We start from the raw sequence: 17,271 nt of genomic DNA, 5'->3' as shown, positions 1-17,271 counted from the left end.
TTGGTTGACCCGAGTGGAGACAGTTTATGAGCATGCGACCGGTACTTGTGTTCCTGCTGTCTCCAGAACTGGTATAACTGCCCCCTCCCCCCCCCGCCATCATCCCTATCCTAATTGATTTTTTAGTTGTCCTTATTGCTTGTCAAGTGACAGTGGCTAAAAAGTTACTAAGTTAGTTTATAAATAGTTGTGGTTTAGGTTTTTTACTGTTTCCTTGTATAAAGTTGTGTAAATAATCAGCCCTATGGACAATAACAGTGTTAATTCAACTGTTCCCAACCCCTGGGCAGTTATTGGGAATTATTGTGATTTAGAAAAGCCTCAGGGAATTGTTTTGTGTTGTCTGGCAATCTGTTTAATTTTTGTTCTGATGATTGTCTGGCGTCATCAAAATAAAATCAGTTTGTGCTTTTTAAAACCCCCAGTTGTGGTCTCATCCTTTCCGGCATCCCTTCGAACCTCGTGTATTATGGGGACTGACACGGACCAACGCAGATCTCCTCACTCTCCACACCAGAGGCTGCCCTCCCCATTTCTAGCAGCGCAAAGAGATCATGCCCATTACTCGCACTGTCTTTTCTCTGTGTCTATAGCACCTTCCTCCAGGATCTTCGATGCCCGTTCCTGTTCACCACGCTCACCGTGGATGGCACCATTGGCATAATTTCAGGCATGCTTACCTTGACAGACAATCACCACTTGACAGAGTCTATTTGGATGAGCTGTGCCATGGCTTGGAACCTGGATTCCAGCAGGACTGCTCTTGCCTGCACCGAGTTCAGAACCACTCCTATTAATTCTATTCTATGGGTAGGTATGACTCTTGACTTGTCTAAGTTGAAGAAGAGTCCCAATCTGTTGAAGGTCATTCTAACTAGTCTCACGTGAGACTTCACTTGCTCCCTGGAGCACCCCCACAGAAGCCAATCACTGAGGTACGGATACACTTGCATCTGTCTAGCCCCTGCAGAGAAAGGGTACTACCACCACCATGTACTTGGTACATCTGGGAGGTGGGAGAGGGCAGCTGTGGCTAGGTCAAATGAGAGCACAATAAATTGATCGACTCTGAATCTTAGGAATCGCCTGTAAGCCAGACAAATGGTAATGTGGAAATAGGCATCTTTCATGTTGAGGGCAGTGTACCAATTAGGGATGTAAGCGAATAGTCGACTAACCAATAAGCCAAGGTTTATCGGTAGCCGAGTTGACAACTTACATTTCCCAGGCCCCTTGCTGCCTCTGTGTCAGAGGCAGCAAGGGGGGGGGGGAGCAGGAGCCAGTACTGGAGAGAGTCGGCTTAAAAGCCGGTTCGCCCCAGCACCATCTCCAAGATGCCAAATGCAAGATTGGATAGCTTTCTATTAGATCTTTTGAATAAGAAAATTCCCTCAGTTAAGGAATTAAATCTTGTTTCAGTGACAAGAAAACATAGGTGCTGTCATAAACATAACCCTAACATGACTGACTTTGGGGAAAAAATACTAAAAACATCCGAGAGAAAACAAGGGAGGTAGCCTTTAGAGAAGGAAAAGAAAAGTTAACTTAATGGCATGGAATTTAAATATTATCTTATTAGATTTGTCCAATAGGTTGTGCTGAAGGCAAACACAACACATGACTCTAAAACCAAAATAAGGTGAAAGCCCTAATGATAAATAAATAAACAATATTGAATAATTTGAGTTAAAATATATTTACCTCGTCCAAAGTTCCAAACCTCGAGTAAGTAGATTGACATAAATTCTTTGAACCCAAAGGAACTTCATTTATATCATAATCTTTAGGTTCAGCCTCTCTGTTTTGATGCCTTTAAAAAAAGTTTATATTTGTGAGATGACAAATGCAAACATAATGTCCTTTTTTGAAATCTAAATTAAAATTTCTCTGGATATTGTGAAACTCTCCACATTTATGCTTATGATAGGCCTGGCACTACTATACCACCCATTCTTTTATGCCACTATAATTATCATATATTGTTGCACCTAGAGGTGAAAAGTGAGATTTCTAGAGAAAATAATAAAGAACCAAATATAATTAAAGGATTTTTTAAAAAATCTATAGCAGGAAGAAATCAGGAAAGCAACAAACCTGTTGGATAAGCTACAGCTAACCTATCACTTTCCCCTTTTTCCCCTTTGAAAACCTTAATAGAATCACAGAACTGGAAGGGACCTCGAGAGGTCATCAAGTCTAGTCCCCTGCCGTCATGGCAGGACCCAGTACCATCTACCATCACTACCTTTTAAGAATTAAAAAAAAGCATTGAAAAAGGATATTGTAATTTTAGATCAAGGTATTTTTGATAAAACAATTAACATTTAAATCAGAAAGATTTTATTTAGTGAAATAAATGTTATGCAAACCACACAAATAATACTGCATTACATATTAATCTAGAAATAAATTGAAATTATTTACACCAAGTAAGGAACTCAAGCTGCCTGCTAGTGAAAAGCATTCATTAGCTAAGGCAATACCAATGTCAGACAGACAAGGGCTACGTCTAGACTGGCATGATTTTCCGCAAATGCTTTTAACGGAAAAGTTTTTCCGTTAAAAGCATTTGCGGAAAAGAACGTCTAGACTGCCATGGACACTTTTGCGCAAAAGCACTTTTTGTGGAAAAGCGTCCGTGCCAATCTAGATGCGGTTTTGCGCAAGAAAGACCCGATTGCCATTTTCGCCATCGGGGATTTTTTGCGCAAAACAGTTTTTAGCTGTCTACACTGGCCCTCTTAAGCAAAAGCATTTGCGCAAGAGGGCTTTTTCCCAAGCGGGAGCAGCATAGTATTTGCGCAAGAACACTGACAATCTTACATTAGATTGTCAGTGTTCTTGCGCAAATTCAAGCAGCCAGTGTAGACAGCTGGCAAGTAGTCTAGGATGGAATTCATTTTTTCAGGAAGAACGGCTCTTGTGCTTGAGAGGTTTTTGTGCAAAAAGGAGCCGTCTACACTGCTCCTTTTTGCACAAAAGCCTCTTGCGCTAAAACAGCTGCTAATTAAGTAGGCAAATGAAGCGCGGCGATATTCCACTCTGTGCTTCATTTGCATAAGCTTTTCTGGAAGAAGGCTACAGTGTAGACCTAGCCCTGGGGGAGGGAGGTGGAGTGTCAGAGGCAGGCTCTGGCTGGGAGGTGCTTACCTAAGTGTCTCCCAGCCAACAGCCCTGCAACACCCCCAAGGCAGGCTGAGCTTCCTGCCTGCTACAGCCCCAGATCACTTTAAACTGACGGCTGCTCCCTCCACGTGGCTCTCAAGCTCCCGGAAGTGGAAGAGGCTTATGCTGCCCCCCATACACCAGGACAATCTCTTAGCTCCTATTGGTTGGTTGTTTCCGGCCAATAGGAGCTGAGGATTGGTCTGGGTGTGGAGAGAGATTACACAAAGCCTTCCCCTCCCTCCAGAGCAAAGAGCCACAAGGACTGTACTTTATAACACGGCAGCTGTGTGTCCGAGGGTCCGGGCAGGGTGGTTGGCAGGCTGGATCCGGTGGCTGGGGGGCTCAGATCTGGCCCCGGTCATATTTTGTCCAGCCCTGTTTTAGACACACAGGAAAGGATTATGCAGTGACACTAACGAGAAATCTTTTGGATACATAAAATCAATAGAACTGCTAAGGAATAATTGTAGAATACAAAAAGGCAACTTTGAACAGCAGGAAAGTGCAAGAAAACCCTAAAAAAACCCTCCTTCTTCTCCCCTTAATTGGTGTGGGTAAAATCCTGAGCCTATTGAAAACTCAATGGGAGTTTTGCCGTTGATTTAAACAAGATCAGGATTTCATCATGTGCATATGTGAGACTGAGAGAATTTAGTTTACGTAAAGGAGATTTAGATCTGGATGTCATCTGCATTTTGATGGCATTTTAAAATGTGCTCTCACGGTAGCTCTATAACCAGCTTTATGTTGAACTGAGGCCTGTGGAATATAGGGCTTTAAGAGAGGAGGACCAGTAATCACAAACCATTCTCTGAGTCCATCCATGCCTCCATAGAACAGCAATACTCATTACAGGGATTTTATTTCTAAAAGCAAATTAATGTGCTGTGCACTAATTTCTCTGTACAGATGCCTCTAGTGAGCACTAAACATCCTCTATTACATTTAAATAGAGTGCTATTTGAAACAGTACTAAGTTAAAGTGAACCCAGAAACTATTAGTGCACACCAGCAAGGTCTATATGGACCAATTAGTTTGCAAACATGTTAATATGTTTTAGAAATCACACTCCCATAATGCATCATTGCTGCTCCATGTAGACAAACCTTGTGTTTTTGCAGGGCACCTTATGATGGAATCCTGAACCTGATTGGGGCCTGCAGATACTGCCATAACATTAAAACCAATTATACAAATTGGGGCAAGATTCTGTTTTGGACGGTGATTAATTTTGTTTACTGCTTTATAATAATCTAATAATCTCTCTAAATGCAATAGATATTTAAAGACACTAGGAAAGTATTCCTGTCCCACAAATGTTTGTTTAATTTAAAAAAATTATCACTCCCTACATTCTTATGGGAGTAGGGAATTCTATTTCAATGTTTGTCTCCCTTTTAATGGCTGTGGACTCACTGGTTGCTTTTAAGCTTTGATACTAAAAGGACTCTTTTACTACAGTAGATTATTTCTTTTCAAAGAGGCAAGACAGATGGTCCACATATGCCTCTCACAAGCTGTTCAGTGGAAGTCTAAGCAGGAGGTTAAATTGTCATTTTAACTTTTTTCTGGCATTAAAAAAGACTAATGTCAATGTTCAAGAGTCTGAATTTAACAAAACAAAAATAAAATAAACAACTTTCCCCTTTATTGCTAAATATTGCATAGTGTTTACAGAACTGTGTAAAGGTCATTTTAAGTTCTTCAGTAAAGGGGCTTTACTTTTAAAATATCTAACACAATGATGGCTCGCTATAAATACATAAAAATAAAAATCTGCATTTGCAAAATATGCAAGCCTAAGCACAATGGATAGAGAGAAGGGCAAAGCAAAATCTAAAATCCTCCCTTTTGTTGCTTTAGGTCTGACCATTGGTAATATTTTTTTAATGTTTACAGTTTTGATCCAACTCCCACTGGAGTCAGTGGAAACAATCTCACATTTGTACTACAGTACGAGGATCTGGTCCTATGTTATTTTGTTTTAATTCAAGGATTCCCGAGCATTTCTTAGTGTTATTCTTTTTAAATTATAACATCTAAAACAGTGGCTTTCAATCTGTAGTCCACAGACTACTGTGGGTCCACAGACTATGCCTAAGGCCGTGTTCACCAACCAGTAGATCGCGATCTACCTGTAGATCTCGGAGGCTCTAAGAGTAGCTCTTGAGCCCTCTCTGAACTGCGCACCTGTGCAGTACATTTACATTATACTTCCTCATTTGAGGAGCAGCTACTCACCGAGCAACAGCACAGGTGAGTAGCTGCGAGGAATGGTGGGAATTGTTTTTTAAAGTAGCAGTATAAGGATTGGGGATAGCAAGTGATGGAGAGGAGGAGAATAGAGGGGGCGGGGCTTCAAGGAAGGGGCGGGGCAGTAGATCTTGGCTTGGTCTGTCATTTAAAAAGTGATCTTGGGTATAAAAAGGTTGGAGTCCACTGGCCTAAGGGGTAAATGAAAGCTTGTCGTTCTCATTACCATAAAATACTGGCTTTCAATCTGTGGTCAGGAGATGTGAGCAGGCAGGAGCAGATGAGAGTTTTGCGGGGCCCAGGCCAGCACAATTTTGCCCCTCTTTGAAGAAAAAATAGAAAAAAGGCGTCAAATGTGCAAATTGAAGGCTATTTTCATACTAAATGTGAACTGGGTAAATTTGATAGAAACTTAATTTAGTTGGATAATTTTTATTTTAATTATATTGTAAGTCATTCTTAAACAAAATTCTGTATTAATAATTAAAAATTTTCATTTGTATTTAAGTCTCCTCCCCCTCCTGCCTCACTCTCTCTTTCTCTTCTCCTTAGTCCTCCCCCTCCTGCCTCTCACTTGCGGAGCCCAAACGGCCATTTGCGCCGCTTGCTCCCGTACGGTGGACCGGCTGAGCGGCACAGAACTCAGCCGAGCACCATGGCGGTAGGTGAAGGGAGGCGGGGTGGTGACGTACATGGCCAGGGGGCAGGACCTGGAGCCTCTGTCCCGGCACTTCGCCTCCCGCCACGGCGCTCTGCTGAGTTCTGCACCGCTCAGCCGGGCCACCGTGCAGGAGCAAGTGGTTCAAGCGGCTGTTTGGGCCCCGCACGGTGGCTCGGCGCGGGGCCTATTGCAGCGCGGGGCCTGGGGAAGCCGCCCCACTCGCCCGCCCACTCGCCCTGCCCACAGACCTTGTCTAAAATTTCCAAAAGAGGTCTGAACTTCTGTTTGAAATGTTTTTAATTAAAAAAGGTTGAAAAACACTGATCTAAAACAGTGTTTCTCAAAGTGATCTGCAAAATCACTTTGAGAAACATGATAACTAGCTGCTCCAGTTTGTTTACTTACCAGTGCCACAGCCACGGAGCCTCAAGGCTCCCATTGGCTCCAGTTCACCATTTGCAGCCAAGCGAAGCTGTGGGAAGCAGCAAACTAGGGATGTTAAATTTAGTTTAATCAGCTTGCCAATTAGTTGATAAGCGGGGGAGCCTTTTAAATGTATTAAGAGTCGACTCTTAATACATTTAATAACATTTAATACTTATTAATACATTTAAAAACCAGAGGCACAGTGTCTGGGACTGGACGCGAGCCGGAATTAGCTGATTTCTGGCTCGTGCCTGGTCCCCGCTACTCCCCTGTGTCCCCCAGAGATGGTGCTGAGGGGAACTGGCTTTTAAGCTGGGTCTCCCCAGCACTGGTTCCTGCTGTCCTGCCTTGCTGCCTCTAAGAGAGACAGTAAGGGGGGGAAGCAAATAGTCAAGGGTCTTTTGTGGAAAAACTTGCCAGTCTAGACGCAGCCACAGTGTTGACAGTACTACTTGCTAGCCAATAAGCTACCCAAGTTCAAAATACTGTATCAATTACCATACTATTTAAATAGTTACTACCCTCTGCCCAATCCAGCACATATGCCAATGTTCATATACAAGAAGGTAGCACATGTTTATTTCCTAGTCCATCACGGTGTCTCATTTCAGATAGGCATTACAGACCTCCTTCTAGCAACACCAAGAATTGTAATTCTATAAGTTTAAAAATGAGTATTCCTGTGGCACCTCAGAGACTAACAAATATGTATATCATGAGATTTCATGGGCAAAACCCACTTCTTCAGATAAGCCACAGGACTACTCGTTTTTGTTAAAGTTACAGACTATCACGGTTACCCCACTGAGATTTCTATATGTTTAAACGTGCATACATACCCGTTACAAGATACATTTACAGGGAGACTGTTGGACTGTTGTATCTTTAAGGTTCCTTTATGCCAGTATAACTGCCTCCACCCTCAAGGTCTTTACAGTGGCAACTATTTGAGCCAAAACACACCCCTAACCCAAGTGCCCTACAACATCTGGGGGCAGACCAGGCCAAAAGCTCCTCACAAAGCGCATCATAATCTAAAAAGCCCGAGTAGTGACTTTTTGCAAGGGGGTCCTACCAGTATAGATTATTGTGCAACATAATCTGGGAGGTGTGCAGTACACAAGGGAGGAGCGGATGTCTCTTCCCCCCCCCCCCCCGGCCTTTTGCCGAGCACCACGTATGTTCACAGACCCAAGGGGGCGACAGTGGGGGCCCCTTACCAGCGGTACACGAGGGTGGGTCTCCCATAGTGCAAGCCACGCGAGCGCAGCGTTAAGGTCCCCTTGCGCTCCAGCACGTCGGGTGGGCCCATGTCCATTCTCAGGTGTCCCCCTCTGGGGCTGCGGGACTTACTGCACCGTCCGGACCCTCCCCCCCGCACGGAAACAGTCCCGAACAGATGCCCGCCTCTAGCCCTTGCTACAAGGAGACATTCCCACGCAGGCGCTGCCTCGTCGCCTTGGTAACGAGAGACGCTGCGAGGAAGCGGGGGCGGAGCAACAAGCGCTTTCCGCGCGGGCTCTATTGCTATGTCCTGAGAGTTCTAGCGGGCTGTCCCGCACAGGACTACATTACCCAGCATGCAAGGCTACGCTTTGACCCGTGCGAACAACGGCTCAATGCGGAGCATTGTGTGATGGGAAATGTAGTCCAGCAAAGATGGATGCCTATTAAGCCAAAACGTGACTTCACTTTGAGGGGAGTTGCACCTTTCTCTCCCATTTCCCACCGCTCTTCACTGCCTAACCTCTCCCGTCTGCCTAGCCTGGAGGCCAGAGAGACACGCAAATTGTGTTGTGATGGCTTCCAGCTCCCTGTAGCACTACACAGCTATTTCTCATCATTACCTGTGTAATCTGGTAGCAGTCAGGAGACCCAGGCATAGATCTGTACACTCACTAATTCCTGTGGCAACAGCTCCTGCCCCAAAGAGCTATAATCTAAATTAGCAGTATACCTGTTCTGGAGACCAGCCAAGCAGGGTGGGTACTCAGAGAATTTTGCACACTCAGTGATAAACACATCATTTTGTTTTTGCCCCTCCTGTGATCACCAAAAAACTATCCAGCTATACAGACAGCTTTACAAGCTAAAGGTGAAATCGTGGTCTCATTAAGATCAATGGCAAAACTCCCACTGACCTCAGTGGGGCCAGGATTTCACCTTAAGGCTATATCTACACTGCAGGCATCTTGTGCAAGGACCGCTGTTCTTGCACAAAAACTTGCAGAGCATCTACACTGCACGCATGTTCTTGCACTAGTAAATTTACAAGAAAGTGTTGGAACAGAGGAAGGCAATGTGGACGGGCAACAGGGTTTCTTGCGCAAGAAACCCCTATGGCTAAAATGGCCATCAGAACTTTCTTGCACAAGAAATCATCCACACTGCCATGGATGCTTTTGTGCAAAAGCACATCTCTTGTGCAAGAAGCCTGCAGTGTAGATGTAGCCAAGAGGTTTACAGGATTGGGCATGATTTGCCCAAGTAGTATAAATGCTTTAGGATTTTTTATTGATATTTTAAATCTTCACTCTCTTTGGACAAGTAAATGTATAAGTATTGTGATTACAATTTTAGCTCATCCCATGGTTTAAAGTTACTTCCAGCAAATAAATCCAAAGTAGTATATATACTTTAATTTACTGTCTATGTCCGTAAGTCCTCCTTGTAATAAATCTGATAACTCATTCAGAGCAGAATATAAATATTAATTGACACAACAGGATTCCAATGTTAAAATGGTAACCCTTGACTACCAATATGTTATTTCTGTTTGCACTATTACTGCACTTATTGTACTTTTTTTTGCAGTTTTTTTAAACTATAAATTGTCCAAGTCTTAGAAATAAGCTGCTTTGTTCTTATTTCCTTCTGTATATAAAGTATGGCTTTATTCTGAGAAGTGACTTGGTAAAAAGTGGCATTACGGGGATCCATCTCTATTTTGTCTCCATTATTTCTACGTTAAATATGTTCATTTTACAAGCTTTAAAAAAAAGTATGTTTTATTTTCTAAGTATTGGCCCTGCATATGAGAGTCACTCTGCCACTTGAGCATCAGAACCTGTAATGAGGATTCTACAGGCCAAAATATGGCAACAGCAACACCTGTGCAACTCCATTGATTTCATAGCTAAACTAGCTACATTGTCACTAATAGGATAGCATTGGTGTAACAGACTGGAACTTGGCACAGAATTCTATTGTCAAGAAGGAAGAGACACCATTTCAAAGTCTTTCATCCTCTTAACTATTTTGGCTCAGCTGGAATAATGGGAATAAAATGTAGTGGATCCTTACTTTTTATCATTAAAGTGATCAAATAAAATCCTGAATACATTCAAAGAGCAGATATCTGTTGAGTAAGATACTTCCATTTTAATTCACTTTTCGGAGTGAATGAAATATTTAAACATGTTGCAGAATAAGTTAATTAACTTTTAGTTTGCTCCATTGAACCACTGAAAAGCGTGCATTTAAACTGCCATTTACTTCTTCCTTTTCAGTATGTATGTAAATATTTATGGATGATTCAAGTCAGCTGGCCATTTACTCCTCTTTACAAATTACAATTAGGCCTTTAATTGATGTTGGTGTTCTTTAAGGTAGGGGTTCTGTCTTCATTGCGCCCTAATCCCTTCTGACAACAAAAATTACTACATATACCCCAGGAGGTAGTGAAACCTGAGCCTGCCCAAGTCCCACCCCCTGTTAGGCAGGGGTAGATAAGGGTGAAGCCAAAGCTCAAGGGCTTCAGCCCTGGGTGGAAGGCTTGTAACCAGAGCCTACCCCCCCCACACACCCCTCAGGGTAGAAGCTGAAGCCTGAGTCCTGCCATTCATGGATGAAGACCTCAAGCTTCAGCTTTAGCCCCAGCAAGTCTAATGGCAGCCCTGGTGACCCATTAAAATAGGATTGTGACCATTACAGGGTCCCAACCCATAATTTGAGAACCACTACTATAATGCTATGTCTACAATGCACAGTTAAGTTGACTTAAATTACATTGACATTTATCTACCACTATTGCACAACCACCCAATGCTCTGAGAAAGCATTGTCATTAGTAGGTGCTCCTGAAGAAACAGAGAGAGGTGCACTGTAGGTAGCTCTTTCAGGGCACATCTGCACGAGAGAGTTATTTCAAAATAACTCCCCTTGTTTTGAAATAAGATGAGCATCCATACAAAAAGTCCATTATTTCAAAATTATTTTGAAATAATGGGCTTGTTATTTTGAAATAACTCCCACTTCTGATGAGGAATAATGCCTATTTCAAAACTGTTATTTCAAAATAGGGTTAGTGTGGACGCTCAGCTGTTGTTATTTTGAAATAATTGGCCTCCGGAGGCCTCTCACAGCTGCCCTGGTGGCTGCTCTGGCCACAGCCCTGACAACTATAATGCTTCCCTTCTCCTGCATTCTTTAAAGGTGCAGGCAGAAGGAAAATGGCTGATGGCATCACACTATGCAGCACGCTTTCTTGGAACCACAGCAGACACTCGTGCTCCCTCCAAGCCCCCCATGGCTGCAAGTACACCTGCTGCTACCTCAGAAGCCAGGGGCAAAAGAGAGCACCAGCCTGGACTGGTGCAGAGATCCTGGATCCCATTGAGGTCTGGGGCAAGGTGTCAAACCTCAAGGATCTCTGAACCAGATGGCAAAACACCAGTGTCAATGGTCAGATGGCCACCAGCGTGGCCCAGAAGGGGCACAGCTGCATCCCATACCAGGCACACATGAAAATTAAGGAACTGTGGCAGGCCTACATGAAGGCAAGGGAACAAAATTCCCACTCTGGGATGGCACCCCAGAGCTGCTGCTTTTACGAGCAGCTGGATGCCATCTTGGGAGGGGGGCCAGTCACACACACCCCCGTGTCATCAACTCCGGGCAGGACACACCCATCATCAGCCTCAGCAAGGGTGGAGCTGTCTAAGAGGAGGAACAAGTCAGCCTGGACACCATGCTTGCCAGCCAGGAGGTCATCAGCAGCCTGGAGCTGGTCCCTTCCCCCAATGGCTCCCAGGTCAGTGGTTCCTAACCCCCCAAAATTCCCTACCGCTGCAGTAAACTGTGCATTTGATATTTGTCAGAAAGCATGAATCCTGTACTGCTCTGCAGTATTGTGATGAATGTTATGAACACAAAATGGATGATCCTGCAGTATTTCATGAACTACATAGCCGATGATGACATCATGGTGTCTGGACTACTCTGTGCAATGGACAGAAACTATTCAAGATTGCTGTTGGCACTTATGGAGCAGCTGTACATGGTGGACTGTCAGTTCTGGGTGCAGAAAACAAGCACTGAGTTGTGGGATCATATCATTATACAGATATGGGATGACGATACAAATATTTCTATCTTCTGAAAGGTACATGAAAATCAAGCATATTTGCCATTGAGACTCTCACAGCTGCTATGTGTGTGTCCAACTATCATTGTGAAACAACCCCATCCAGGTGCACTGTGAGGAATGTAGGGAGAGGAAGAGTATAGGAAGGTCATGAAAAGTAGTCTGTAAGGGCTGCAAGGGGATATGAGCACAGAGATGTTTCACCTAAAGTTCAATCAGGTCATGTCTACATTACAGAGTTATTTCTAAATAACAAGGTGAGCATCCACATAGCAAGGCTGTGTCTACATTGGCACCCTTTTCCGGAAAAGGGATGCTAAAGAGACAAGTCGGAATTTCAAATGCTGCGGGGGATTTAAATATCCCCACGGCATCTGCATGAACATGGCTGCCGCTTTTTTCCGGCTCGGGGCTTTGCCGGAGAAAAGCGCCAGTCTAGACGGGATCTTTCGGAAAATAAAGCCTTTTCTGGAAGATCCCTTATTCCTGATTTTAAGAGGAATAAGGGATCTTCTGGAAAAGGCTTTATTTTCCGAAAGATCCCGTCTAGACTGGCGCTTTTCTCCGGCAAAGCCCCGAGCCGGAAAAAAGCGGCAGCCATGTTCATGCAAATGCCGCGGGGGATATTTAATTCCCCCGCGGCATTTGCAATTCCGACTTGTCTCATTAGCATCCCTTTTCCGGAAAAGGGTGCCAATGTAGACACAGCCCAAGTGTGTTATTCCAAAATTATTTTGGGAACAACAGGCTTTTTATTCTGATATAATAAACCCTCATTTCATGAGGAATAAGCTTATTTCAAAATAGGGTGACTGTGGATGGCACAGCTGTGCTTATTATCAAAATAATTGGCCTCCAGAGTTTCTCACAGCTGCTCTGGTGGCCACTCTGTCCACACCCCTCAGAACTCCATAATTTCCCTTCCTCTACAGCCTTTAAAGCTGCAGACAGAGGGAAAACAGCAGGACACATTTGTATAGTAACAGCTGACCCCACCTAGCTTCCTCACTTCCCCTCCCCCCCCCCAGCTGCTAGTGAGCTGGCAACCAGCTCTTTAGCCCCTGGCCGGGGCAGAACAAGAAGGCCCCTATTGGTGTGGTATGGAGATCCTAGATCTCACTGAGGACAGGGGAGAGGAGGCTAACCTCCAGGATCTCCATGCCAGGTGCAGGAATGCAGATGTGTACGGTCAGACGACTGCCAGCTTGAGCCAGAAGGGCCCCATGCCCACCCAGGAGCAGGTATGCATTAAAATCAAAGAACACAGGCAGGCCGACAGACAGGCCAGGGAATGGCGTTCCCTATCAGGGGCAGCACCCCAGGCATGCTGCTACTTTGACCTGCTGCACCACATCCTGTGGGGGGAAGGTCAGTCCCTTCCCTGACCCTTGTTGTTGACTGGAGATGCCCTTTGTGATCCTCCAAGAGGGTGGGGCTGTGCTCCAGAACGAGTAGTAAGAAGAGGCCGCCAGCTAAGACATGATGTCCACTAGGCAGCAGGCCATCATCTCCCTTCTGGGATGTCTCCTAGCATTCGGATGAACCTAGGGAAGGCCCATCAGGTGAGTTCCGTTATTTTGCTGCAACATACATGGAGGAGGCCAGGGGCTCATGCAAACGCCTGTGCACGTGGAATGCCAGTCTGGAGCAGACAGCCACACAGGAGCCTTTCACTCCTTCTCGCACGTGGAATGCCAGTCTGGAGCAGACAGCCACACAGGAGCCTTTCACTCCTTCTCACAAGGTTGGTGGAGAGGCCTGTCATACTCCAGACTCCCTGCGGGGACAACTTCCCACCACTAAGGAGGTTGGGATCATGGACACACACACAGCAATGCTGCACATGGTCGTGCCCACACCTTCAGAGCAGCAGTCGTACCCGCGCAAGCGCAGCAAGGAGGACATTGAGCCCCTGCGTGGAAACCTGCTAGGGGGAAGAAACAGAGGGGACCCCAGTAGCAGCTCCTCCAGCAAATAGTATCTGCTGCTCACACACACCTCCCACAACACCCTTCCTATCCTCCTCCAGTGGGCAGTGATAGAAGCCTGTGGGACACGACCACTACCAGACCCGGTGCGTACGCAGCATGGAGGAAAGGTTAGCCACCCTGATGCCCCCCTCCTGCCCAGAGGCTCCTGGCCTAGCACTGTTTTTCTCAAGTGGGGTTATAGTAACTGATATCTTGTTCCTGAAGATAACTGAGGATGCAAGCATGAAGGTCCTGAATGTATGTGACTGCAGACCAACTGCACATGCTGCTCAGTTATGTGCTGCCATAGTACCTGTAGAAGTAATTGCTGAATGGCATAGCAAAATTTTCTATCATGTGGGAAGAGGGATTTCTGGGACATCCCAGTGTACATAAACTTTTCTGCAGGGCCACTTTGCCTTGCTGAACAGGGGAATAAGAAGCCAATACAAACTGTACCTATATTGAAACAAAAAACAGGACTATGTAGCACTTTAAAGACTAACAAGATGGTTTATTAGGTGATGAGCTTTCGTGGGCCAGACCCACTTCCTCAGATAAAATACTGGAAGAAAATTGGTATGACTATATGACAGATATTAGACAGGATCACAAAGAAAAAAAACAGTTTCTTGCCATTTCAACCAGAAAGGGCATTGTCTCAACAACTTGATTACCTGCATCCTGCTTCAAAGACCTTTTCACACCAGACTTGAAAGAGAATCCTCTGAACTGTCATTCATGCTTAAATTCGACACTTTACGCCTCAGTCTAAACAAAGACATTAATTATCTTACCCATTACAAAGATAGCTTCCCCAATTATCACCTTTAATATCATTAGCTCACAGACATTTACCTCCCCCCCATCCCTCTTCTGTTCTGAAATTTGATTTGTCTTTTTCATATGTGTTCTTTTTTTTTTTATTGTATCCTTTGGTATATATAGTTGTGCCAATTTTCTTCCACTATTTGATCTGAGGAAGTGGGTCTGGCCCACAAAAGCTCATCACCTAATAAAGCATCTTGTTAGTCCTGTTTGTTTCAGCTAGACCAGACTAACACGGCTACATTTCTATCGCTATGTATCTATATTGTTATTTCAATGCCTGTTCTACTCGGATTAAAAAAGCAAAGCATTACCTCATGTGTCTCTGCAGCATCATAGCACAATGAGTTCTTACTAGTTTCCCTTTCCTGCATCAAATGTGCCAGAGCTGGAGTTCTGGAACTTGTTAGACCTTCCCAGAGTTTAAAAATGGTCCTGACTCAGCACGCTACTGAATGTCCCCATCCCCTCTCCTCTTCCAACTCCACTTCCTTGTTCACTATATCATTCTTGGGGTTTGCTCCACTAGCAACCATCTTCAGTCCCCCTAAAATATCCATAGGGCTCTTCCCAGTGGAAGTAGAATTGTTGCTGAAGATCCTAATACAAGGAGCATGTCTTTAGAGATATATATCAGAGCAACCATTGGCCTCTCTTGCCTTCAGGTAGGGCTGCCTCAGCTCCTTGATCTTTGTATAGCACTACTGTGTGTCCCTATCATACCTCTTCTCCTCCATGTCATGAGTAATCTGACCATATGTCTCTAAGTCCCTGCAGTGAGAGCAAAGTTATGACTGCATAGCCTCCTCTTCCTAAAGACCCAGCTGATCTACTACCTCTGGTGTATTCCAGGAAGGGGTGTGTTTGCTACTGGGAAATGGCAGGGTCAGTTGAAGAGATACTATTAGAACTGTTCACACTGGGCAATCAGGGAGAGCAATTAAAAAAATTCTCAGGGGTCTAAAGAGAGAGGGGAACATGCCTGAGTACCTGACTGAAGGGCAGTGGAGTTCCAACTGGTGACCAATGCAGTCACAGTGGGCACTGTGGGACACCTCCTGGAGACCACTGAAACATAAAAAATCAGTGGAGACGCTTGCTTAACTACATCACCCTAAGCAGTACATCTCTTTTTGAGGTGGTTTTATTATGTTAGTGTAGCAGGAGAGTTAAACTAGAAGGAGCATTGCAGTGTGCTCCCACACTTCCATACATAGTTCAATGTAAGCTGTTTTATGTGAGTTTTAACTTTGCACTGTAGACAATCCCTCATACTCAGCACTTAGTATACTATGTACTATATGAAAATAAAACAGAAAATAACTGAATACCCAGCAATAATACAGTACAGCAAAAGTGTCTGGAGTGATTATGGCACCTTATTATTGAATTTGTGTTCATTACAGATTAATGAATAGAAAAACAAAGTCAAAATTAAACTTTTAAAAATTGGATAAAGAACAGGAGCAGTTGTTGAAACTGCACTTTGGAACTTGTGCCTCTCGAAGTATAGAGGAAATATGTTAGTCTTTACCACCATATAAGAGTTTTGAAACCAATGGACAGACTACTCTGGCAAAGTGAACTGCATGATTGGGGCTTTTTTATTTTTATAATTCTATCAATTAACTAGTTCCATGAACTTAATTTTAAAATAAGTTGTGTGTTAAATAATACTTTCATACAAGATTTTTGGGATGGTTCTAATACAGCTTTGTTAGATTAAAAAGACTGTATAATAGTTAAAGGGAGAAAAAAAAAAGGACGAAAAGAATTTCAGTCCAAATTATGATATTCCCAAGCTCTCCTCAGATCCAGGTAAGCCCAACACACACACACACACACACACACACACACACACACACACACACACACACACACACACACACACACACACACACACACACACACACCCACACACACACACACACACACACACACCCCCTTTCTAGGCTGGCTGCCTAATCAGACTCCGAACACATGTGGAAAGGACATATTTCATATACAGAAAATATGCAAAGTGTGTGGGTACCAAAATTTACGAAGGGAACCATCCTCATATTAGCGAGGCGTTCTCTCCCAGAAAAGTCACTGAGAAATGTGCTACCTGACCATCTCTTCCTAGCGCCCTGCATAAGCAATATGAAAAACTAAAATAAATCACATTATGATAAAATTAATAATGTCATCTATGTACAGAAACTTTAGCACATACTTTCAGACATACAAAATAAAGTACTTAAAATAGAGAATTTAAATCTTAAACTGCCATATTAGATAAAAGGTATAAATTCCAGACTAGGAGTCAGGAATTCTTTACAGACTGCTCCAATTCTTACCCAAAGCCTCTCTGTGTCCTTGGACAAGTCATTTAAGTCCTTTCTCAGTTTCCCACTAGTAGATTAATATCTAAATCACAAAGGAATTATAAGGATTAATAACATATTGGCAAAACAATGCAAAAATAAACTACTATATCAATTCATACAGCAGTTATCAAATTATAACAATATTAAGTTAAATGAAACTTTAGGCCCAATAGACTTAACAATATCCTTTTCTTTAACGATACTGATAGTTTGAAATGAATACAAAAATG

The 17,271-nt window shown here is 43.7% G+C and overlaps 1 protein-coding gene across 1 annotated transcript in view; it reads right to left on the bottom strand.

Moving 5' to 3' along the window:
• CFAP95 (cilia and flagella associated protein 95) overlaps positions 1-8,404 on the bottom strand; it is a 36,918-nt gene extending 28,514 nt beyond the window's left edge. The window contains exons 1-2 of the mRNA XM_006137840.4: positions 7,730-8,404; positions 1,702-1,810 (exon numbers count right to left, since the gene is read on the bottom strand). Of these exons, the coding sequence (XP_006137902.3) occupies positions 1,702-1,810; positions 7,730-7,827 (207 nt within the window). The 5' untranslated portion in view covers positions 7,828-8,404. The remainder of the gene's footprint in view (positions 1-1,701; positions 1,811-7,729) is intronic.
• Positions 8,405-17,271: the final 8,867 nt, after the last annotated feature.

The sequence above is a fragment of the Pelodiscus sinensis genome, chromosome 6, assembly GCF_052426305.1.
Source record: "Pelodiscus sinensis isolate ZL-2025 chromosome 6, ASM5242630v1, whole genome shotgun sequence".
Taxonomy (NCBI): Eukaryota; Metazoa; Chordata; order Testudines; family Trionychidae; genus Pelodiscus; species Pelodiscus sinensis.
This window is presented reverse-complemented; position numbering and strand designations above follow the sequence as displayed.